General features: G+C 36.5%; 5 protein-coding genes across 7 annotated transcripts in view; 2 read left to right on the forward strand and 3 right to left on the reverse strand.

The window, feature by feature from the left end:
- Nucleotides 1–6,985, reverse strand: part of LOC135171390 (netrin-1-like) — a 32,972-nt gene extending 25,987 nt beyond the window's left edge. Inside the window, exon 1 of the mRNA XM_064137884.1 lies at nt 4,379–6,985. Within this exon, the coding sequence (XP_063993954.1) occupies nt 4,379–5,657 (1,279 nt within the window). The 5' untranslated portion in view covers nt 5,658–6,985. The remainder of the gene's footprint in view (nt 1–4,378) is intronic.
- The window catches only part of LOC135171393 (kinesin light chain), a 41,435-nt gene extending 34,310 nt beyond the window's left edge, over nt 1–7,125 (forward strand). Inside the window, exon 9 of the mRNA XM_064137907.1 lies at nt 6,983–7,125. Coding sequence (XP_063993977.1) covers nt 6,983–6,994 — 12 coding nt within the window. The 3' untranslated portion in view covers nt 6,995–7,125. The remainder of the gene's footprint in view (nt 1–6,982) is intronic.
- Nucleotides 7,126–7,317: 192 nt separating this feature from the next.
- LOC135171384 (uncharacterized) lies at nt 7,318–22,431 on the reverse strand. The gene is made up of 10 exons (XM_064137873.1): nt 21,875–22,431; nt 18,975–21,370; nt 18,687–18,820; nt 18,464–18,596; nt 12,373–12,531; nt 12,148–12,286; nt 10,150–12,079; nt 9,829–9,988; nt 9,523–9,691; nt 7,318–9,405 (listed from the first exon to the last, which is right to left on the reverse strand). Exons 2-10 carry the CDS (start codon nt 21,214–21,216, stop codon nt 9,219–9,221), a joined length of 5,253 nt encoding a protein of 1,750 aa, XP_063993943.1. The 5' UTR covers nt 21,217–21,370; nt 21,875–22,431; the 3' UTR covers nt 7,318–9,218.
- On the reverse strand, nt 12,958–14,960 carry LOC135171409 (uncharacterized). The gene is made up of 2 exons (XM_064137941.1): nt 14,430–14,960; nt 12,958–13,206 (listed from the first exon to the last, which is right to left on the reverse strand). Exons 1-2 carry the CDS (start codon nt 14,692–14,694, stop codon nt 13,133–13,135), a joined length of 339 nt encoding a protein of 112 aa, XP_063994011.1. The 5' UTR covers nt 14,695–14,960; the 3' UTR covers nt 12,958–13,132.
- On the forward strand, nt 17,807–25,988 carry LOC135171389 (regulator of MON1-CCZ1 complex). 3 transcript variants are annotated; one of them, XM_064137883.1, is made up of 12 exons: nt 17,807–18,040; nt 22,630–22,754; nt 22,831–23,136; nt 23,199–23,373; nt 23,453–23,612; nt 23,670–23,775; nt 23,849–24,002; nt 24,131–24,414; nt 24,514–24,686; nt 24,766–25,041; nt 25,115–25,269; nt 25,797–25,988. In XM_064137883.1, the coding sequence occupies exons 1-12, from the start codon at nt 17,815–17,817 to the stop codon at nt 25,832–25,834; spliced, it is 2,178 nt and encodes a 725-aa protein (XP_063993953.1). In that variant the 5' UTR covers nt 17,807–17,814; the 3' UTR covers nt 25,835–25,988. The 3 variants fall into 3 exon arrangements, with proteins under 3 accessions (XP_063993953.1, XP_063993952.1, XP_063993951.1); XM_064137882.1 differs by lacking the exon at nt 25,797–25,988 and adding an exon at nt 25,383–25,668; XM_064137881.1 differs by lacking the exon at nt 25,797–25,988 and having other exon boundaries at nt 25,115–25,668.
- The last annotated feature ends 40 nt before the right edge of the window (nt 25,989–26,028 follow it).

The following is a 26,028-nucleotide window of genomic DNA, read 5'->3' on the forward strand; positions in this document are numbered from 1 at the left end:
GTAAGAGGGTAGTTGGGGATCTATAGCCTGCGGCGGCTGAGTTGATAAAAACCGCAGAAAAATCAGAATATTTTCTTCACACATGATCAGATAGCAATTCCATGTAATATAATTCTTTTTAATGGAAAATCTCTCATTAGATTTCATACTCTATTAATGAATGAGAATGGAGATCTGTAGAGGGCCTTAATATACATTGAAAAAAGCTTCGAGAAAAATGTAGTATAATGGAATAAACACGTGGAAAATATTGTTATTATAAAGCGTCATGTGAGGGTAGTTATTGTAAGGAGCGAAAATGAAATGTGAGAGTGGACAAAAAAGAACGGTAGAATCCCCAACGGTGTGGTCTTGGAGATACCGTCCGGACGGCCCGATAACCATTGCCACGGGTGGTCTCTTCTCTTTACGCACTTTACGTGCCAACGCCTACACATTCCTCCTCACACATGTGCCAAGGTAGCCACATGTATGACAATGCCCCTATTGGTAAGGATAATTATTGATATTGATATGAATATTAAAGTAAAGAGCAGAAAATCCGTGGATCATGGCATGTTTTACTACAGAATAAATCAATTATTGAGTGAGAAAAACCCAGCAATATCCATCCTCGCTCAGTGAATACAACTTACGGGGTTTCCCAAACAGTGATTTCGGATAATTCCCATTGAAGGAAGTTTGTAAAGCCCATGCAAATACCCCAACCTATGCGAGTCCATAGACCTCGAAGAGGTCATGTACTAGTGCTCACTGATATCGACGTATTGAACGACTCCATGTATCGTCTTGTGAGCACCATATCACACGTCATGCAGTTTATATACTAGCAACAAATCACGATAAATCCATGGAAGCCTCAAAGTATGTTAAGTTTCTCAACGTCACGTCTCACCGTTCTAGGACGGAGAAAATAAATCTTTTCCTTTCCAAAAGAAAAAATTATTCAGCTCTTTTATATAGAGTTGCCACAACGTTTAGTTTCCCCCCTCTTATGCGCTTCAATGATTTTTCCGCTCCCGGATTTCACAGATTTGTTTAATACATAGGGGCAACCGGATTTGTATTGACATTCGATCTCTCCCCGCCGTAAGTTTTCCATAGCAGTAGATTTTCAAGTTTAAATATTTATCCCGATATTTTTTTCTGGCTGCTTATCTTTTCCCTATTTTTCTTCATTTTTTTTATTTTACTTTGTCATTCTACTTCAACAACCGAAAGACTCTTTGAAACTTTCAAGTAGCAAAGTTTGACAGCGGCATTAAAGGGATATTCGTGTTACCGGAGAAATGTTCCACTGTATTATCATTATAAGCCAAAAGAGAGGTAAAAAGAAACGGATGGATAAGTGGAAAGAATCCTCTAGGCGAAGAAATAAAAATAAATAAAGAATAAGAATCGAAGCTCTCCAATGTGCTACAAGGGTTTCTCCCCCTATCAAACGATAAGCAAATAAATAGAGATGACAGGAGAAAGAAAAGACATCAGTGGCGGTTCTGAAGGCCCTATGATCGTTATTAGTTATGCTGAAGGAGAGAACCTGTGTTGTCTCCTCAAGAATAAAAAAATAAATGGGCGAAAATGATTTTAAACCAGTTTTGCGAATGTCGACGGCTTGGAATGAAAATTCTTACGTGTTTCTATAATTACCATGAGGCACAGAAAATGCTTTATTTGTAAATGCTAATCACCTGACTAGTCAAATCCTCTTTATTCCATCATCAAGTTACGACTTTATATCTGCGCTGATGATTTTTTTTATACCTCATCATGGATTTAATATATTAGTGGGTTAATAAGATGGGAAGATATTTTAATGCATATAATGAAATTGTTAGTGTAAAATGTAAGATGACGGTAAAAATGGAAAATCTGCATTAATGGCATTCATTTTGAGGATAAAAGAGGTGACTTGGCGTAGAGATATACCGCGGAAGCACCTGTGTTGCCGTCGAGTGAACGTCGAGGATGAAACGGGTCCCCGGGCGATGTTCCAACCATTTTCCCCTTGCATTTTGTGCATATGCAGTTGGTGCATTTATTCCGTACGCCTTCTTCTCAACCATGTTATAATGTAGGTGAGTATGTACGGTAACGAAAATGTGCGTCGCTGCTGAGAAGCAACAGAGAGAATGAAAAAGAAAAAAAAATGCAGACATGGCAGACCGCGTGGCAGCCGACTGCTACTCTTTAGCCAATTTATTTATACTCTCCTGCGGTGTGACTTGATCTCTGATTTTACCCAATGAATCTCATGAGAGGCTTCAATGCTTTGCGTCAACGTATATATTATTATTATTATTATTATTATTATATTTCATTCGGGAAATTTTACTAAACGTTAAACCTGTATATAGTTCATCAACATCATAAAAATTGTTGAACATGGTTGAAGAAGAGAGACTCCTCAATAAGATGATTTCAAGTTTCATCTTTAAATGTACCAAGATAAATAACAGGTCCTAATTTAATATTTGTTTTATTTAATTTTATTTCCCCTAACTGGTTTCGTTGCTCATCAACCAGCACCTTCGACACGGAGAGCGCGATGTCTTTCCCACCCGCTGGGCGTACATAATTGCTTAATTAAAAACTACCAAAAGACCATTGGCATCCAGAAAATACAAATCTTGTTTTATTTCTTCTTTAATATCAGCCCTCAAACCGTCATTATTAAACCATTTTCGGCAAATTTCAATGGAATTTCGTAATGTCGATTTCTTAAATATATTGCACTTGGAATTAGATTGAAAGTCTGGACTTGGTTGGTTCGATAGAGAGGCGGCTTGTAAGCCTCTCGCTTCTCCTTTCTGTAGCCGTCCGAACGCGCAGATGGAAAGAAAAATAGACAAATTCAATGGCAAGCCTTTCGATCTCTCGTCGACGAGCACTTATCTTGTTTTCAAAAGCTATCCTGGTAAATTTATCGGCTCATCGAAAGCATGTCCTATTCTTCGAACTCTATCCTTAGTTACTGAGTTTGGTATTAAAAGTATCATTGTCAGTTAAGAACAGACAAATAGCTACCCGCAAATAAAAATTCAATGCAAGTTATCAAAAAAATAAAACGCGAATATTTCGTGAAAATGCTATATATTTTTGCATTAATGTTACTCTTCCACTTAATACTCTGAACATGGTATATTTATATATGTTTTGCTTATAGAAGAGGTATGAAATATCAAGATGAGATCCAAAAGCACAAAAAAGAGGGGAGGAGTAGGGGGTGACGTTCATGCAAGCTCTCAAGTAGCAAGAAATATTCAATTTAAAATGTAAATTACGGACGAATATTCGCCCAGGCGAAAAGCAACCAAAATATTCGCGAAATTAAAATGTAATTTAATTCGTCGACTGGGTGTAAATACTCTCTACATTTTTACAGAATTTTCTCTCTCCCATTTTCGCATTTATTTATATTATTTTTTACTGCTCCAAGGTAACGCCCAGTGTGCTGTAGATATTTATCAAATATCATAATTCATAGTTTTGTGAAAAATTAATAATTCCCAAGAGAAAATTCTAATGACTCTGTTTTATAGTATTAGAAAAATTCTGAGTGAACAGCCGGCGTTTAGTATCTAAATGACACGCGGAAAAATTAAGTCTTATCGATTCGAAATGATTTGAGAGGGTGGTTTTGCCCCCTTAGAAGCTTTTGATTTAGTGTGGAGATGCGCGAGTGGTAAAGGCCCGAAGGATACCTTAGCTTTCAGTATACAGAACATACTCACGGTTCGCCGCGTCGAATTAAGGAGGGTGAATGGGGCAGAAGGGGATGAAAACCGGTGAGGAAACAGAGAGAGAGAGAGAGAGGGAGAGGACTCGATCGTGAGTAAACCCAACACTGGGATTGCCTGGCTGACAAATAAAACCATGTGACTTTTTTTTTCCACATATTCTCGACATGTTTTCTATCCCCATGCACAAATCAATGCTCTTTCACTGGATATATTTTTGAGCACATATATTGTAGATTGGGAAATTCATATCCATCGTGCCTTGTATGCAGTAAGGAGAAAAAATTTTGTTCGTTCACTAGTCAATTATCTTTGAAATGATAAAAAAAATGCTGAGTTAATTGATTTCAATCATCCATAGAGCTAACAGAGGGAAGAAATAATGAATTCATCATTTTTGCGTTGCATGAGTCTTTGTTGAATGGCGATCTTGACCTATTTATAGCCTTATCAGATGCCGACGGAATATGTGTGGAGATAAAGGGGTGGCTTTGGAGAATTAATTAGTCCCTATCGGTTTTTTAGACCGATATCAATTAATTATACTGTATATACATATTTGTGAAAGGAATGCGCTTTGGTATTGGTTCGAAAGATTTTTGGACTTTAAATGAATAAATAATGGTCATTAGACTTACCCTTGCACTCATTAGCATCTCTGGCAGTAGCTCTAGCCCAGGGCCTATCGAAATGGAAGGGTTTACATCTCTCGCAATCTCGTCCCGCGGTATTGTGCTTGCACTCACAAGCCAACTCTCCGTCCTTCGCCTGGGAGCATTTAGATGCATGTCCATTACACTTGCATCTACCACCAACAGCAAAATCAGATACAGCATAATGATGAGCCATAGTAGTTGCACCATTGGCCGTTATGAGAGTGGTAGGGGTAACTTCGGGATGAAAATTCATCTCCTGCACATCGAGAGCATCATTGTTGACCATTTCCTGAGGTGCAAGTACCTGATGCACAGACGGTAGTACAGTCACCAGGGGTTCCAGATGCAGAAGATTAAGCTTGTTCTTTATTTTCTCTTCGCGTTCTCTCTCCCGTTTCGTTAATTCCTCAATGCCAAGATTCTCATTGGAGATGTCCGGTTGAGGCATGTGGAGACGGTTGAAAACAACTCTGATATCAGTGGCTGTCACCCAATCCTGAAGAACCGGTGAGTTGTCGAAATCAGCTGCCGATGGTCTGCCCTCAAGAGTACTGAAGGCTATTCGTCCAACAGGGCCTGAACCCTCTCCTCCAGTGAATCTATGACTATCGGTGCATCGAGCCTCTTGTTCGTTGGCTTTGGTAATGGTGGCACGATTCGCACGTCCATATACTCTTCTGCATTGTGACGAGTAAAATTGAAAGGGTTGCCAGGTTTTTCCGTAATCCATGGATTTATAGATCGCTATTGAGTCGGGTTTAGCCGCTTTTGGGCAAAATTGAAGGCTGACATAGGTCAGTTCATACTTTTTAGCCAGTGAGAGGGTCAATGTAATATTGTCCGGTGGTGCATTGAAGCTTTGAGAGTTTACCAACGGCTCCGATCGCCAACAAGTTACGTTGTTCGGATTGTTGAGGTCTGTTAAATAACTCGAGGGAAATCTTTTTCTCGGTGTATTATCATCACAAATATGGCACTGACCCAGTCCACTAATGCCAGATGTCTGTTCAACAACATCGCAATAGCGCGTTGGTCCCCCTACACCGCACGTGGAAGATGTCTCTACTGTTGCACCAAAAGCAGCATTGACAAAGTCCGGTATGCAACGACGTGGACGATCCTCGTCGTAACACGGATCTGCAGGTATTTGTTGACTTGAAAACATTTTTGCAAAAATCTCACCACCACCTGCCGCCATTTTTATCCACACCATCAGAAGTAACGCCAGGTAATACATCTTTCCGCCGACATTTGAGGGCATTTCAATGGCGTCGTTTTGTTTTCTCTCTTTACGCGGGAAATTCTTAATGTTTATTTCTCTCTAGCTTTATGTTTTATTCTGCCATCGAGTCGAGCGATTTCGAGGATCACATTATTAATAAAACAACAAGAGTCACTCAATTTTTTAACGATTTCTCACTCTTCTCACTAACACTTTTCGTAGTAGCTGACAACAATGGTCTTGCCGCTGTGACGGACTGCCACTAACTGAGCGACGGTCACGGCACACGTCCAAGTCAAAGTCCCTCCCTGAAAGCTCAACTCCCCTACCGTCCGTAACACGAGCGCCAATCGGGTGACTGTAGGGAGTTGAGTTGTGTTTCTCTTTCCCCCCCAGTTCTTGGTTCGGTACACACGCATTTTAGTTTAGTCGGAGGGATCACGAGGGATGCTCCGCGCCAACGCGCACTTTTCAGATGTTCCATCATTAGAATGATGATTCAATTTTCATTAATCCAGTGGAATAATTTCCAATATTTCTATCACGCTTATCAAATATTATTTTTATTTTATACATGAATTCCTTTTGCTGTAAAAAAAAACAAATATAGTTCCATTAAGTAATATCGGTATAGGAATATATATATATATTTACTATTTATAATACATAACAAATAGTAGATAGATTAATTATTCTTTCATGAAAAAAATTATAATGTTTTTGTCTCTTTAATGAAAAAACATTACCAATTGATTAAACTTTACTTTTGTAATAATTAAGACGTCAACGTTCATTTTGCAAATTTGAGATAATTGCCAATTTGTAAAGTAACCGCCCATAATCGACACGCAAAGAATCGGCACTTTATAGTTATATAGTTAAAAAGCCAGTCGACCCGAGATAGTGGTGGTGGTGGTTTGGGTTTCAACAACAAAGCAATTGGGAGAAGTTCAAACTGGTGAATCTCTCACAAAGGGTGTTATTGTGAGACGCCTTAGTTTTTTTAGAATGGGCAGTCGATTATATGAATAGAAAGGAGATGCGAATGGGAAAGAAAAGAAATCCAAAGGATCAAATTAGAGCGAATTATACAGAAAATGTCTCAAGATGGGAAATTATAGGTATTTTGAAGGGATAAAGGGGCCAAACTGGTTTAGGTATACTGAAACTATGAGAGTATTTCATAAATCGATCATCAAAGAGATGCTGATTTGATTGATTAATGTTACAAAGTGATTTTAACGGTACGGAACAAAGTCTCCTTTAGGCGGAGGATAATGACAATGACTTCCGGAGTTAGAAAAAAATTCATATCCAGGCACATTTCGTTATTCATACGCTGGATGAATTTATGTAATCTGCAGGTATCAGCTTGAGGCACGGGGTTGAGGCGTGATAGTGCGCCTGACGCTTGGATTAAGCATTACCTTCGAAGCTCTCAGCGTTATGAACTTTTGAAAGCGTCGATCAAAGGCTTGACCGCCTTTCAACTAAATGAGATTTCTCCCCTTGCTCTGCCTTTCAACTGCTCCAATAACGCATTTTCTACACTTCCGGCAAATAAATCCAAATGTGAATATCATCGAGTTATTTATTAAACATTAGAAAACTGCTATTGAAATGTTAAATAAAAATCTCCCCGTTTTTCAAAGACAAAGAGAGTTCTTTTCGCGTAAATGACGTTTAATGTGACTCGATAGTAAGTATTCATCGCTATCATTTATTCATTAAACATTTGTACAATACATTTATTGGAATCAATGAAAAAAATGAAAATCAATTGACCGAGAGGTATAAATACAAATAATAAATAAGACATTGAATAGTTTTTTTTTAATTCTCTTCTCCTGTTTACCATTAAATTTCTTCAGCGTTGTTTTCATTGCAAGGATAATTGTACATTACACAATGATAAAAATTGGATGGATTTTTAATCAACTCAAAGGGTACTAACGCTATAAATTAATAAATTAATAAAATGTAAATTGTGAAAAGATGTTTCCAAAAGAATATTGCTTCTTCATTAAGAAAAAAGTTTTGGTATTTGTAAATGAGGGGATTGACCAGTCATCATTATTTTCAATTTTTTGTTCACTAAGTTTAATTCCCTTAATTTATTTGCGCACACCTCTCTGGAGAAAAAAAAACTTAGCATCTAAAGTTCATATATTAGATAACCAATCGTAATAGTAATATATTAAGTTAAATAATATAAATTTTTCAACAAATGAACACCCACTTAATAAAAAAAAAGTATATAGGAATAGATATATTTTAAAACATGTATATATATATCGCGCCGGGCACTCTCTATATATATATATAATATATATATATATATATATTTCTTCACTGTGCGAGAAAGGATACGCCAAGTATACGTAATTTATGGATGCAAAAATAAATGTATAAAAGATGACGCAGGGGTTGTCCGAATTTTGAATGCAATGCAATGAAATTTCAAAGTCCATTGGAAATCGCAATCCTAATTAAATTATGTATTCTTTCTCTAGTTTTTGGGAAATACATTTCAGATACCGAGATTGGCAAGGAAGCAAAATGCTGCCATTGTTATCTTGCTTACTTTTTGAGTGCTAAGATAGCTTCATTTTTAATTTAAAAGAAGAGACTTTGTCTTCAATTGCTTTCAACCATAAACCTCATATTAATAATGGACCTTAGTTCATTAAAAACCTGATTCCCTAGTTCCTCATCACCATTCTATGATGAAATAGCCCTTTTGGAAACTTATTATTGTAGAAGATGAACGAAAAATGTAGATATTGATAGAAAAATTGATTATTTCCACACCACTAGAAGAAAAACTGAGTTGACGCAAATATTATCTTCAACAATGGTTACCTATACATATCGATGATTGAGTACGATGGAGGTGGCCTCAGAGAAGAATGTTAAATAAGAATCAATAATAAAATGGGCTGGAAAATATTGAAAATGTGAATTTAAAAACATGTGTATCGTTGCGCGATATTTAATTGTAGATGAAAAAAAAAAATGTTTATCACACATCCAGTCATCCAGAGACTATGCCATGATTGAAAATCTATTCGTGCTCATTTTTTACTGGTTATCATCACTTTCTTTTCAATACTAACATGGTCAAGTATTAATTTTGGAATTTTATTTTTTATTGTTCTTCGATTTCATTCTCTCGTTGGATTTCTCATCAACTACCAAATTTTCTCTTCAAACAAGAAATATTCTATTGTCATTTTTGTTGAAGAACAAATGCTTTTTCAACTCTTCTTTTCATTCATTTTCTACTGTTTTTATCTACTATGCAAAAAATATGACTTATCTCTTCTATAAAATATAAATTCGGCTGAAAAAGTAGGTTCAACATTATTCGATTATTCATTTCTTTCGAGTTATTTTTCATTCAATTGGTTTTTCATGGTCAAGAAAAATGTTTTTCAATTGTACATCCTTCTCATTCTCTTCTATAAAATTTGAAGAGAAAATTTATCAGTTATCATCCAACACACATATATTAATCCCTCTGAAATTTTTGCCTTTTAATTATTTGTGCTCATCTACTTCATTGATTCCCATTCTCAGCTTAAGTTATACAATGTCAAGTCATCCAGGATTTTTCACAAGTTTTTTCCCACGATAGTCATATACTCGTCGACAAAAAAGTACCATGTCTGAAGGAACTGGAATTGGAGGCTGTCTGGATTTACGGGGATATCGATGCTCCCCTGGAGGTACTATGAGACCTGGTGATTCTAAACCTTCCTCCATTCTTCGTAAATCTTTGCGATATCTAAAACAAGGATGATAAAGATAATTGTACTATTTACATTCCAAGATGGATTGATGAAATTACAACTGTATCAGCGACGAAGCCAATTAGAAATTTCTTATTAAATAATTGACGTACCGACAGTACTCGTTGAATGTAAGAATATAACATTTATCTTCTATACAAGCAACACTATTGGCATCACGGTGACGGGAGGCAAACACCTCATCCTCAGTATCGTAATCTGTCCGACCCTGTTCAGTATGTTCGGGCCGGTAGTACCAAAGTAATGAGAACATCATTTCCCCTGAGGACAAACAAATATAAGTAAATAATACCAAATTTACGATCGCACTGAAGAAAAAGAACCGCGGCGTCCGTAGATACTAAACAAACAATTCTATTTATGTTATGTTAGTTATTTTAAATTAAACTTTCACTAACCATCATCCGGATTTTCCCAAAGTGCTGCAATTTTCGCAACAAACGGTAAGTCAGCCTTCCTTGGGCCACTTTTCAATAATACGCAGTCTCTTGGTCGTAACACGTCACCGCTAACGTGTTTCATCGCTGCATAACATCTTCGCATGGCTGATTCCTCATTCTGTAATTCAACATTTTACATTGAATTAGAGCATGATCCAAATAAAAAATCTATCTGATATCAAAATTATCGGTAATTTTTTCGATTTCCTGTACTGATTGTATCCTATTTTATTATAATGTGAACAAATCATTAAAAAAAAAAATGTCCAAAATACTCACTGTTAAATAAACTTTGGCCTCGTACGACTCTCCATCCCAACTCCAACCATTACTCCACTTGGGTTTAAGAAATGGCCTCCTAACGAGAATACTATTATCACTAGTAACAATATTCTCTTCAGTCTTGCCCGATTTCTTGCAGCTTCCTGCTTTTTTTGTACTTTTATTATTATAATTATTAATATTATTATTATTATTTTTCTTTTTTTTGGGTAAGGCAGTTTTTTTAACATCCTCACACGTTTCATCTAATTTTTTACATTCATTTATTTTACTGAGTTGATGAATTTTATTATTAATTTTGCCAATTTTACTTTTGTTTTCCAAATTCTTGGTTTTCATAATTTTTGATTCAATTTTATTATTTTTCACGTCCTTACCGGACTTTGTCTCAGTTTTCATGCAAATTTCATCAGTGACAACAGCTTTGACTATTGCCTTGGGAACTTTTTTTATCATCGACAGAATGTTAATGGTTTTTTTCTTGGTGGCTGTTCCTCCATTTTCCTTACACTTCACTTTATCATCTTTCCTATTAGCCATCTGGAGGCTTTGCTGAATGACATTATCAATGGTCTCCATAATGGAAGTCTCACTGGCAGCTTTTTTTAAACAATTTAGAGTAGAATTTTGTTTCCCCTTCATTTTTTTATTGTTTGCCTCCAATGGATTCATGTCATCAGCTTTTCTCTTCACTTGATTATTCTTCTTTTTCACTGAAACTTTGATATCTACATGTCTACCATTCATAGGATTGAGGAGTTTGTCTTGTTGATTATCTCTCGTTGATCCCACTGAAAGGGTCCTCTTATCTACCTTTTTATTTTTTGAACTGTCAGACAAACTGTCCAACGACAATTTTCTCTTGGCCAATTTCTGGCACTTTGATTCTTCATCTTGTATTATGAGCTTCCTCTCTTCATCACCAACTGATTCATTGACAACAGTTGCTTCGTAATCCGGTTTGTCCCAATTATCATTATCAACTCCAACATGATCAGCTATTTCCTCTTTAACACAGTTTTCATCTAGTTTATCGTCGATGAGAAGAATTCCTCCTGAGTCTTTGTCAATTTCAAGTATTGCTATTTGTCCATCTTTAATACACTGTTCGCACTTGATGATATCACATTTGTAATCATTGTCACACTCAACATTACAGTTTGCTGTACACGATAAATTTTTGTTTACACCAACACTACAGGATTCGCACTTAACATTGTTATTTTCAAGTTTGACACCATGAAGGTTTTCCGATAAGTTGATTGTTTGCAGTGTAACTTGTTCTGAGGGTAATAATTTTTCCTTTTTCACAACTTCACAAGTGGAAGTACAAACGCGTTTTTCACACAAGCATCTCGGATAATTTTTATCCTCCTTTCCCTCGTCCTTTTTATCTTTATCTTCTTTGCTGCATTTATCGTGATATTGGATTTTCAAAATCGAATTTGCTTGGTTTTGATTGAGGTTGCGATGCGTGTTTTGTTGGACACGATCTGTATCCCATGCATTGGCGCCGTGTGGTGGAGCTAAACCAGCGAGTCCCCTCGCTGGCGATGGTGGACCTACCAATGCACTGGGTGGCAATGACAGACCTGGCCCAGATGCCACTGGCGCCCCCTTACCATTACCAATAAGGGGTCCAGTATCCACGTTTTTTGGACATGATTGCATGGGGCATGGGCAGCCCTGAAATGTCGGGTGCTCAACTATCGGGCGACCTTGGGCATGAAGATATGCAGGATTGGGGGGAGGAGGAGGTGGTGGTGGTGGTGGAGGGTAGGCGCTGTAGTAAGGAGGCATCGGGTATTCTCCCGGAGGAGGCGGAGGTGGCGGTTGATAGTCAACGGCTGAGCCTCCTGAAGAAACACCTCCACCGCCACCACCGCCACCTGCAGCACCACCAGAATCGGGGTAGCTAAAGTATTGCCTGAAATATCAATGTCAATACTTAGTGTCCGTCAAAAATAATCGTAGTCATCAGTTATCATTAATTACCTTCTGTAGGCTGGTGCGTACTTGTAGAAAGGTGGTGGATGTGAATGCGGATGCGGATATGTTGGTGGATAACACAGTTCCTGGTACTGTGGAGGTGTGCCGTAATATTGAGGGCAGTAGGCACGATAGAATCCACCGGCTGGTATTCAAAAACAGGAAAAAAAAAACCATAAACATATAGATATTATGAATAACCATTGGAGTTCTTATAAAGATATATATTACCTGTCGTATTTGTTCCACCAGAAGTGGTTGAGCTTGCAATGAGATCGTCCGAGCCTTCGGAATTTTGGGGTGGCGTGGGTGTTGGCTCTGGCGGTGGTGCTTTGACCGGGGGCAATGTGGGAGGATGTTGTATTAGTGGGCCAGCTGGCTGATAATATCCTGTAATATAAAATGTAATCCTAACAATTCTTAGTCATTTTATATTTTCACAGTTAGGGCACATGTACTTGAATGAATTATGATTGACAACAGACGACCATCAAGATTCTCTGTCAATAAATGATCTATACTGACAGTATAGTATACTCTGCGCTACCTTCCTTCTAACATATACGTAGTCTCCACATTGGACTACCTTCGATCATTAGCTTTTACCTCTGGTTGAATCGCCTGGTGGGCGAATTCAACCTTGCATATACTTCCCTATAAGAGCACATAATTCCCTCTAATATCAAATATTAATCATATTCTTGTGTCACACAAATAAATGATTGTAAAATTATAAATTAATAAAATACAATAGGGTCTAGCATGATCAATTTCGATGATATTCAATAAATCTACGAGACCTACCTCCTCCCTTCTTCACTTCCTGTTTTGTGCACTTCCGTTCATCGAGTCAGTAAGGAGAGTGTATGTACTTATTACATTGCAAAGGTGACAGGCACTACACAGTAGCTGGCTCTTGCGCCGATCGTGGAGTCAAAGACCCTCGGCTTTATAAGAGTATTCGATCGGCGCGGACTCATGCACAAGGGTATCACATATGTATATAGCCCGGAATAATACTCAAACCGAATGGGGACCGATCATTGTATTTTATAATTTTGAATTCTAAAAATTCAGCATTTCAATTTATATTTTTTACTCTGCCTGTCTCAACAATCAATGAGGCAGATTAATCTTTGTTGGAAACAGCCGATTACAAAATTGACTCTCGCCGAAAAATATATATCGAAAACTCTTTCAATACGGAGAGAAATATTCAGGAAAAATTACGAAACTTGAGCCCTAAATATATTAATCGAAGTCGCTAATTATCAACAGTGTTAAATATCTCTCCGTTGGCACATGTTGTGATGTATATAATGACTATCGAATTTTTTGTGGCAACGGCGTTTTTATGGGAAAATATATCCAATGCTGAATATGGTTTCTGAAGAGATAAAGAGAATAATGTGGCGACCTGCTTTGCACTATGTATTGGCGTCGGCCAGCAACCGAGTAACCTCAATCGGTCAAGATCCGTACATACCCTATAATCCCTGTGCCACGTTGAAACGACAACATCGCATAATTACGAAAAAAAAGCCAATGTTTAATACTAAATTATTTTAAGCAACAAATGCATTTTAATTTCTAAGACGTGAGAAATTCAATTTCAACTAATCGAGTGATTTATCACTGATACCATCAATGGAAATTTTACAAAAAATGTGTTTAGAAACTTTTCTCACTGAGAAAATACAGTAGTTGATGTTTTTAGTACATTTAAATGTGCAAAGACTAAAAATATAAACTCTATTTTCAGCAAGAGGTAGAGGTAGAGAGCGAGAGAGAGAGAGAGAGAGAGAGAGAGAGAAAAAAAAATATCCACGGTCAAGGCACATTATAGCTAATACTAATTTGCCTTTGCCGTGTACGTAAAAAACAACAAATTGGTGGGAGAATAGTCGAAGTTCTATTGAAATCATTGGGGTTTCGAAGTTTCTCGTTTGTGTGTTTCTCTTCTACTTTCTCTATAGTGAAATGCCAACTGGGTAGGTGCTATTTGAGAAATTATCAGTGTATACATACAAAGACTGCACGGTCTACAGGGAATGCAATATATCCAGTCTTCAGGACTCTCCACCTATCTCCCACCTCCCCTTATCGACCAATTAACCCCGCTGTAACAGCCCAACTCTTTTTCCTGATTGATTTTTATATACTCAGAAATTTAGTTGTTCATTTAATTGACAACTGTATGCCTTATTTGGTACAGTGAGTATTATTCTCTGAGTTTTTCAGATTTCCTATTGACTAGTCGCTTAACATTTGTCATAATGAAATTTTACCTCTCAGTAAATAAGCTGCTAGCATCATGTCCTTAAGCTGCGGTAGATAGCTTCCATTGAGTAGCCCATGGTTGGCATAGTCAATATTTGAATTTGGTACGTAACATAAGCCAAAATGATTCAACTGCTGAAGAGAGGACAAGTGACACGGATCACTTAAACCATGTTCACGTGTTATCTCACTTTCACCGAGTAATTCACATATTTTGCAACGGCTCTTGGTCATTTTTTTGGCATCTCCCAACTGTACTTCACACGATACCATCACAATGATTATCACTTTCTGTGCAACTCAATGGTTTCTTATTTTTATTTCTTTAATTTCACTGTTAGCCAACGCTAAATTTCGTGTACGTTTGATGCATACATTAACTCATAAATAACACCGGAAATGTGACTCATACGGCATTCTGCCGAGCATACGGTGGAGGCTTATCAGTTTTCAGTTTTATGATTTTAAAAGAGAAAAAAAAAAAAAACTTGAGCGCTACCATGTCAATGTATGTGCTAGTGAATTGGCGGGCTTGGCGAAAGATTGCTAGGACATAGACGGCTAGAAAAGTCAATGAAAATTGCCAGGAAAAAAGCTATGCATGTCGTTTTAAAACACAATCCGTGAAAAAAATGGACCATAAAAACGCATAATTATTCGAGAATTTATCGATTGAGGAGTGTACATATACTTGGAATACTATAATAGGAGTGAGTGGAATATGAATCATTCCAGAAGAACACCTAAAACCATTAAATATCGGAACGTCATAAAATAAAATTCTAAAATAGCAAATGAACCGACTATGATCATTATCATTCCTTTTCATTTTTAATTCTAATAAAAATTGTTGGGAAACAATGTTCTATACGTTCTATATATGTTACGAATTAACTGCATTATTCCGTTATTTTTACTGCATATATTTCTCTCCGTGAATTTTAAACAGAGGTAGAAAAAATCCTCGAATATTCTTTACTCTTTTACTTCAGAGGCTAACAAGCGGAGGCCGGCTGTAGGTCCTAAAGATGCTTTTACGAAGCATCTGCCTATTCCTGCTGCTACACAGCTGCTAAATAACAACCGAAAACCTTTCGCCTTGTATCGTCTCCTTGTGGACGCACTCTTTTCCTTCTCATTTCCTTTTTCTTATCCTATTCGCACATATCCTGACGACGATGACGATTTCCCTACCAATCATTTCATTAATCGGATTCACATTGGTAGATTATTTAACAAAGTCGTGTCGTGTCGTATAAGAAAATAAGAATGGAGTGAATGACTTCCTCTAGTGGTAACGCTACTTCAGCTACTTGCTACAACGCATAAGAACGTTTTCACTTATCTGATTATAAGATAGGACACGCTGAGTTGCCGTACACATGCCAGAGAGTGGAAACCCGGGAAAACAAAGAAAAATACAAGAGAAAATGGAGGAGCGTCTTGGCTTACAACGTTTACCCTTGGAAATGATGATTAAATAGATATTAGTTTGTTAGTTATTGTTTCAACTTGAACTTTACTCATATTTCTCATATTGCCATATGGAAATTGATCGGGGTGCAAGACGCAGCGGTATACTATTGAAAGTTTTTCATTAAACGTTCCGCTAAATTCAACCGAATTTCGGTGATGCAATAGAGGAATAAATAATTTATTGATTTCGTGTGTAACAATAATTTCCGAGAAGTGATGGAGGCGGCAAAAAGTTAGAGGTTGGCCTCGTTAAATTTCATATTTACCAAATGGATAAAAGAAGGTAAAAGTCATCGAAAACAAGGTATCAGATCGAGTAAATCTTTTTAAACTTGGTAGTAGTGAAAAAAAACCTAGTGAAATCAGACAGCGAAAGATGCTCTCTCGATTTACAATCATTTCTGTGGAATCACACACAGCGAGACGTAGTATAACAGCAGTGGGGGGGAGATCCCAACGGTTCTCAACTCGATATACAGCATTAAAGTGCGCACCTTCACAAATTGTAGAATATCAAAATATTCATCAATATCACTTAAAAAGTCATTGCAACCTTATAGAACACTTTACTGATTCTAATTGACATAACTATTCCTCTTATTTAAGGAGCTAATAATGACAATTTATAGAAGAATTGAAAGATTGTACAATTGTCAATAGTATTCCTAAAATAAGATATTTTATTTCAATGGGTTTGGTTAAAAATTTTAATATGTGTGTTGTTAGTTCGTTACATTGGAAAAGATAAAATATGGAAGTGATTTTGCCATGTGACTTACACATAACAAAAATTTAAAGCGTGCATAATAATTGTACAGAATAATCTGATACGGATGAGAAAAAAAAATTAAATACTTGCACACTAAATTTTCGGAAAATTAGTGGACCAATAATAATTGTGCGCAGTGCGACTCATGCCAATGGATATCTATTAGCAGGGAAATTCAATTATTTCATTCTAAGTTGAGATATTGATGCAGGAAGTACAGGTGTGGACAGCAGTAATCAATATTGTACAGAATTTCCATCAATTGCCATAGAAACATGGTTTTAAATGCCTTAAACCAATTATTTGTAAACGCTGTTAGATTTTGCAACGATTTAAATGGTAGATGTATTCAAATTTCATCGATCGTTCAAAACTCATTTTATATAGATTGAGGGAAAATTGGTGTGACGATAGTATAAATTAATGAAATATCACCAAGCAAATAGAAGTGTGTATGAAAAATGAAGTGTACGTAATTGTAATATCAGTGACAACATAACCTGAATAACCCAATTAATCGCTCTTGAATCAAAATCAAATTTACAGTAATTTTTTTGGAACTTCACCTTTAGTTTGAATGAATATCAACGATGTAATGCGCCAAACTGAATATATTGAAAAACGGAAAAAAAACTCACAAAAACCTTTCTCCACTGGATGATTGGCAAATAAATATGAGCCTTATTTCTCAATTAAATAACGATATTTTTCCCATATGTTTGTCTATTTTCACTCGCTGATTCCGCGGTTCTACGTCACGTTGCGACGTATTACAGAAAGAAAATAAAATCAGTACCGGTGAATCACTTGAAATGGTCTACACCTATGTTTAAGATAAACACAATCTTTGTCGATTAAACATTTTACTTCGTACTAGTTTGCCATTTTATGTCACTGAATTTCATTGTGTGCCTGTTTTTATCAAGTTTGATTCACTGATTTACTTGATACTGGCACATAACAAACAACAGAGGTTATGATGACAATAATGGCTGAATAAGATGACTATTGTCATGGAGTAAGATTATTCACTGATTTATCCAAGTCTTGTCGGCAATAAATGATAATTATTGGTTTCTCTCACGTTAAACTTGATTTGTAAAACTATCGCGCGACTACCAACATCAACGGTCGTTGTACAGTGTGTGATGATGTCTCGACTGCGTAGTTTGAGCCAGCACGTCGCGGTTTACATAAAGAGAGGGGGGGGGGGAGAGAAGGTGAATGGTATAGGAGGGTACCATCTGTATATGTGGCCTGTCTTTCCTTCTTTTCATTTATACAGATATAATGTGCACACACACACACACACACACACACTTCTCTGTGTACACGATAGCGTGACAAGTAAAGGCGTTGAGTTATTGGACAGAGGTATGTGTGAGTATATTCCTTAGTTTAGTTTAAATGGGGGATGAATTGACTGTGCTTATATACCAGCCGGTGGTGGGATGTGTAATAGAGACGGATAGATTGGACACTGTTCGGGGGAGTGAAATATATTTTTCCATAAAAATGATGCGCGCGCAGATGACGCAGGGACGTATGTATTGGAGCGGGGGGCGGGGAGAGGGGGAGAGAATGTTTTTTGGCTAATAAATTAATCGAATTAGGATGAGTGCATGATGCTCATTGACACAAAACTGTGTTTAAAATTTCTACAATAGGAAATTTGTATGGTTTTTGGAGCAGCAGCAGCGGAATGCAAAAATACAACAGTGAAAATTGTTTGCACCACGACTGTTGATAATTAGAAACAACGTCAAACCCATAAAATACCATGCATTATTCACTTACCATGCTGGTGAGGAGCACTGAAAGCCGAATGTCTGCGGGGTGACATATCTGCGTGATTTACTTGGCTTCCTGGTGGTTGCATTGACGAGAGGGCTCCGAGGGGTGTGTAAGACTTACACGGCTGTTCCACTTTCTGAAACAAAATTAATATCGCAGGAACGAATAGTTATTGAATTTATTATGTTATTAGATATGCAATAAGGTTGACAAGATGTGATATTACTTGTTCATGAAGCTCCGTGGCTACAGCAGTAGCAGCCGTTTGTGTGTGGCTCGTTGAACTGATTCTATATTGCATTCCAGCAATACTGCAGAAACCCTCATGATGGGTTGACCGGGTTTGATTAACATAGACACCTGAATTGAAAGGAATCCAATATAAATTTAATCAATTACTATCATAAGGGTGGCCAAGTGGGTGATAATTTTGTGTTTTTATAAAATGTCTGCGGTGTAAATCTAATGGAAATTAAATAAATAATGCACATGATTTGAATGATAATCAACTTACCAGTAATCGTGACATCTGTGTCCTGATTCAAAACCACCATCTTTTTTCCAGGCTTGAGTACATCATCATCGTTGATCAATCTAGTTTTTTTCTTATCTTTATCACAATCATTATCGACTTGCTTTCGTCTTTTGATAATCTCAACTTCACTGGACTCACTCTCTGTATCCTCCGAGCTAGTCTGCCGATTTTTCTCATCAGAGTAAGAAGCTGCTAATATAGCAGATGCATTTAAACTAGCCATTCTTTTGCAAACAACCATGTCCTTGAGATCCATAACCTCCTCGCTCTTTTTTTTTCTAGTTGTATTTTTCTTTCTTCCACGTTTAACGTTTCTCTCATTCCTCTGACCAGGCTCGTCTTCAGAGGATGAAGAAGAAGAAGAGGAGCACTCCATCATGTCCCAGTGTTTTCCTCTCAAACCCGGTACATTTCTCAAGTTTCTCTTGGATATATTATTGGAGCCCGGGCCAGTTTTACCAGGCCCATCTGGCTTCTTATCCTTTTCTTTTCGCGTCGAGGACTCTTCTTTCTCTTCTTTAGCTGGTGTCTTCTTTGATTTGGTGTCTTTCTCTGGTTTTGGCTTGCAGAAACCCCCGAGATAAACACCACCTGCTTCGTTTTCATAGAGACAGTGAACTTTTGCCAGGGCATTTAATGATGCAACGCGATGACGTTTTGGCCCACTCCAAAATCCAAATAATCGCATTCGTCTTGCACGTTCATCGTTTGATGAATTTTCAGGGCCCTCTTCGTCCTCCTTCCGCTTCTTTTTCTTCTTTCGTCGTTGTGAGGAGTCAATGTAGTCGTGATCAGAATCACTCGACGAAGGAGGATTATCACTACTCGAACTATTACCGGTTGTTATTTCAATTTTTAAATTTAATTCGGAAGAATCATCAGCACTATTTTTAAGATTCGATATGGGAGATTTCGGTATATTCTCATGCTTTGGTGAAGGATTTCCACTTTTACCAGACATTTGACCCTCTTCATCGAGACATTTTACCCAAGTTTTTGCTGTTTTTCGGACAATCCTTTTGGCTTTCGGCTTGGATGATACCTTAGCCAGCTTATTAGTATCCAGTAAACATTTTGAATGTTGCTCTTCATTGTCTTTTTCTGCAATTTCCAATTTCAATCCTTCGTTGATAGATGATACTTCTTTCAATAATTTTTTACATTCTGCCATTTTGTCTAATTCTTTTACATCTTGTCCCTTTTTAGCCGCTCTATCAGTTATTTTTCTCAGTTTTTCCGTCTTTATGACATTTTTAATTTTTCCATTCTTTGGAGCGAGTTTTACTTTCAGTTGTTTCGCTAATTTTACCTTTTGCACACAGTTAGTTTTTGATTTTTCCACAAGCCCCTTTTTCTTTGGATTGATAATTTCACTGTCTTCTGGAGAGGATGAGGAATTTTCTTCCCTCGTTAATGTGCTTTTGACTAGTTTAATTTTCTTTTCAAGCAGCTTCTTTGCTAATGGAGATTTTTTGGCTAAAACTGTTTTCTTAATCGAGGGCTTCTTTTGAGAAGATTTTGAAACTTTTCTTTGAACTGCTACTTTAGCTTTTCTAATAACCTCCAATGATTTTTTTTCTAATTTCTTTTCTTTGGTCGAACTATTGGTCTTTATGTCTTTGCATTCCTTTCTCTTCTCTTCTTTAAGTTTTTTCTTTACCACTGGAACTGGAATTTTATCGTCAAATTTGGATTCATCAGACAATGGAGAATTCAACATTGACTCGCATTCATTCATTTCTCCCTTGATCAATTTTTTTTTATCTTCGATTTTGTCAACTTTCTTTTTATTGTCTACGTGTTGCTTCTCCAGTTTTTGCTTATCTTCTGATTTTTGATATTTCCTCTTATCTGAAAGCAATGCTGGGTCTGAACAGGGGTCTTCAGCCCTTTCCGATATTTTTTCTTCAATATTTTCACTCTTCTTATCCATATCCTTGAATGTTTGCTGAAATTTTTTTGAATCAAGTTTCTCACATTTTTCTTTTTTCTTGCTGTCATCCATTTTTTTCCCTTCCTCAGTTAATTTTTTTCTCTCTAATCTTTTCTTGTCGAATTCCAATTTTTTCTTGGGTTCATCAGTTTTGTCAATTCTTTTAAATTTTTTACTCTCTTTTTTTCCGTCAATAAATGATTTATCGGTTAATTGGCGACGCGTGTTGGCAACCGATGGCGACTTTGGCGCCTTTTGCGCAACAGTAGCCTTCTTTTGTGGCTTCATTACGTACTATCACCCGGCAGTTCACATCTTTGATTACAGATAATATCGTTGTTTAGGTAAAAGTTGAATCCTATACAATGAATTTTCACTACCTGATTGCCATTCTCGGATTTGTATGTCGTAGACAGATCCAGCAAAATATCCTTCTGCAAAACTGCAAAAAAATGCGTATTTTCATGTTCAAAGAGCAATTTCGTATTATTATTATTATTATTGTTGTTGTTATTATTATTGTATTAAAAAAAAATTTTTAAACATATTATGGGGACAATTCTGTGTATTTGTCCAATTTGTTTGTCCATATTTTCAATAATTGAAGGAGAACAAGGTGATGGAATGGAAAAACAAAAAATATATAACGGGGAAAATCATCTTTCGTGAATTGCAATAGGACTTTTCCAATCATTTCGTTGACTAAATATATCAGAAGAGATATTCTTCTAGAGAGGGCCACAAGTGGCTGATATGAGTCGGCGCTACTGATCAATGAATGTAACATAAAGCTCAAAACCTTCAATACTTCTGCAAAAACCCTTGCCTTTCTTTCTTTCGTCACTTTGCCTACCTCCAATCGTGGGAGAGAATAAGAGAATAAACTATTTGTCGAGTAAAGAAATAAAATAAGTTCAATAAGTTCAACATAAAATGGCAAATTTACCTCAAAATGGCTTCAACTTCGTTATATGTCACTAACAATCCTCAACACTTCACAAACACTGAGAAATTGCAATTATATTTTCTCCAGCAAGCCTCCCAGGTTCATCACACCTTCACACACTTCAAGAAACAAAATAAACCAAGAAATAGAACCACCACGCGGTCACAAAAACAGGAGAACTTTAATAAGGCATTTTCACTGATTTCCAGTCAATCGGTAATTCCACGAATAATTCAACGATCTACCAGTCGTTTTGGTAATTGTTAAATCACATGCTGGTTGAAACCAAGCCTCATCTCTTGGAACGTCCCTGCCCTTTTGCCGTAGCACCGTCCGCCATTTTCTTGTGTCCGACTGCGAAGGACCTCTGTATTCCGTCAAAATTCTGGGACACACATTTACACACTACAGATATAAATGAAAAGACCGACGACAGAGACGGTCTCTAAGATACTGATTGTCCATATTCTCACTTCACTTTTCTGCGAGACGGGAGACATGACACATTACGTATGCCTGTGCTTGTACGTGCGTGTATCAAAGCTATTGACGTTCGTTGTTGTAATTTCGAGTCCCGTAACGCCATCTAGTCTATGGTCGGGGAAATATTATAATGACGACTGACGTCAGGCCTGAATGAGCCAATGGAACAGCTGATGATTAAATAGCAAGAGATTGAGAGAATATTGTCAAATGTCAAAGGGAAATTTCCTTGTTTCTTTGTATTTTTTGCACAATTTTTTTTGTTAAAACAGTTGAAAAAATGGATAATAATCAAGTGCCTGGTGAGGATTATTATTTGGAATTGTCCGAAGATCCGATAAAATTTGAGTCCGTGAGCAACCTTACAAATGTCTTCTTCGATGACTCTAAACAACAGGTTATGAATAACATTGAATTACAATTCAATAATTTGTAAAGAACAATTGGGAAAGTTTTTGTATTACTACTAACAGGTATTTGCTGTAAGATCCGGAGGAGTAACTGGAGTTCTCGTCAAAGGCCCTGACTGTAATTTAAACTTTCGTATGGATGACAAAGGTCCGGTCATCTCCATCAAATTTTCACCCAATATGAATATCCTGGCAATCCAAAGAACCACTACTTCGGTGGAATTCGTTAATTATTCGATCAACTCGGGCTTGGATAATTTCGAATATTCGCAAACCTGCAGAGGAAAAAATGCCTCGATTCAGGGATTTGTTTGGACTTATGGCAATGAAATTCTTGTAATCACGGATCATGGAGTGGAATTATTCCTGGTATATATTCATATATCTTTACCATTGTATGAATATTTCAAAAGATGAAAAAAATATTTTAGGTCAACCCAGCGAAAAAAAATGTTAAAGCTCTAAAATCACTGAGTTTAGGAGTTAATTGGTACGTTTACTGTTGTCAAAGTAATATGATTTTACTTTCCTCTGGGACTATCGGAAATCAAATGCAAGCACTCCACGTTACCCCTGGAAATTTGAACAAAATTACAAAATTTGAAAGTAAGTAAGTTAAAGAAAGAGCCAATTCTCCGACCTGTGTTACGAAATGATCCAATGAAAAGCGGGCTTTTTTTGTCAGTGGAAGTAACTCCATCCAAACCAGGAAAGCTAGCGGTTTCAGAGAGGGATGTTGCTCTTGCCGTACTCTATGGAATTCCCTGTATTATAGTATTGAGGCATCAACATGGGGTCAATAAATCAGTTGGCACTGCATATGTTTGTGTATACACTGTTCACAAGTGGGTATAGCGTATAAAAATCTGTGAGAATGGGTAATTTTCATTATTTATTTGCAGGATGTTAACGATTAAAAAAAGTCACATACTCAAATTAGATATGACAGGAAGATTTGCCATTAATGTTGTTGATAATTTAATAATTGTCCATCATCAAGCTTCAAAGGTAAAAAAGAGGAACAGATAGTAATAGTAAAAGTAAATATACAAGCGGAGTTAATATACAATTTCATTTCTAGACTTCAATGATTTTTGATATCATGTTAGCTGGGGTCTCTGATGGTACAGTAATGCATCACACAGCTGTAGCTGCACCGAAGCCCATAAAGCCGTATAACCTTAAAGTTCAAGGTGCCACATTGTCGGAACAAGTGATTCAGTCCTGTCAACTCTGTATCCTAAAGCGTGAATTTATGATTTTCATTGAATATTTTTCATTTACAAGCAAAAATTCTTGATGAGCAATTGGTAGTGTACAAAAAACATGAATGGATATTTTCGTATTGAAAGAAAAAGTTCAGATTCACCCAATTGGGTAGTTTTTCAGCCAAACATTGTGATTGATGCTAAATTGGGATGTCTATGGTATATAGAGCTTCGCTTAGATTGTCTCGTGCAACTTATCGATGATAAAGTTCAATTGGTGGAATTTTTACTCCAGAGAAAAAATTCAAAACAAATTTTACTTCAACTACTTCAAAGTTACGTCAATGATTTGCCGATAACTCTTGCAGAAATGCCTCCTATTTTTGACAAATTGAATGATATTTATAGAAATCATTTGGAGCATGAAATTCAAAGTCAAGTAATTATTTACTAATATATGTATACATATATATATCAATTCATTGTTCATCGATTATTTCATATTTAGATTGCAGTAAAACCTTTTTGAAATCAACAGATGGGAACACCACTGCAGAATGTTTCAAAGTCTCCTTCAAATACTTCAGAAAATTTTGCGTTCAAGGCATTAATTGATCAGAGTGACATATATTCTCACATTCTGTCGAAATTTTCATCAGGTGAAATTATTGAACCGAAGATGATAATTTGGGTTCTGCTGGAATATATAAGGTATTAATTATATTATATTATTATACTATGCGTTGAACGAATTTGAATTCAATTGAATTTGAATAATTATTGATTTTAGATCATTGACAGAGCATGGTATTCCGGTGCAACATTATTTGCACGAATTAGTAATTACAACATTGGTCCAACGCAAAGCGTATTACCAATTACATCAATTGCTACAGTATCATGTAGTTGCTGACTCGAAACCTTTAGCCTGTTTACTCTTATCTTTGGAAAATCTTTATCCAGCGGCTCATCAATTGGCTCTGGATATGCTGAAACGTTTGGGGAATGCACACGAAGAGATCATAGAGGTGCTTCTTTCAAAAGGACATATTTTACCTGCACTCAGGTAAAAGAGCCTTTTCATTCCTGTTTGTAATCTTAAAATTCGCTTCACTACTCCTTAACTTCATTACTTACAGGTATGTCCGATCTGTTGGAATGATTGAACAAGTATCTGCGCGCAAGTTTCTTGAAGCAGCTAGAGCACAGAATGATCCAACGCTCTTTCATTCTGTGTATAAATTCTTTGAGCAACGCAATATGAGACTTCACAATACAACAGCATTCACACGGGGTGAGCATTGTCAAGTATACGTAAAACACTTTGAAAATTTGTTTCACGGCATCAACAATGCCTGTGATAGCAATTTAAACTCGAACATTTCTACTGTTTCGTCGCAAAACTAGTCCCATCATCGAAATTTCGGAGAATGGATAGAGGTGCGACTCGAGATATTGAATTGGATAGTTTATTGGATTGATACTGTGTACTTATAGGAATATTTTCAAAGATGAGATAAATTTCTTTAAAATTTGTAAAAATTTATCGAAATTGTTATTCCATAAAACTATTGAATATAATGAAAAATAGGAGAATTCAAAAAATAGAAGAATATCTATTATTTTTTAAGGCAAATGTAAAATACTACGTTTTATTATAAAATAATAAAGATGATAAAAACGGTCTAAGAAATACGTCAATCTATTCATTTAAATGCCAATGGATCCACGTGTTATCGAAGAATAAGGCTCAATTTTAATAAACAAGAGGATATTCCAATCAGTGAATTCAGTGGCCTGTAAAATGTTTTATCATTGCAGCCAGAAGAGCACCATCCTCCCGCCTCTATCGTACATAGAATAGGCCAATAAAAGGACAAAAAGAGTGGGAAAATGGGAAAAAAATCGATACGGTACTTTGTCTCATTCAATCCATGTCCCGAAAGCTATCAGCAAAATTCAGGCGATGAAAATAATAGATGAAACTGAGCCTAATGGGGAGAAAAATAAAATTAAATCATTCCTTCATTGAACTCCAAAATATGATGACGAT

This window comes from Diachasmimorpha longicaudata, chromosome 19 (assembly GCF_034640455.1).
Source record: "Diachasmimorpha longicaudata isolate KC_UGA_2023 chromosome 19, iyDiaLong2, whole genome shotgun sequence".
Classification (NCBI taxonomy): domain Eukaryota; kingdom Metazoa; phylum Arthropoda; class Insecta; order Hymenoptera; family Braconidae; genus Diachasmimorpha; species Diachasmimorpha longicaudata.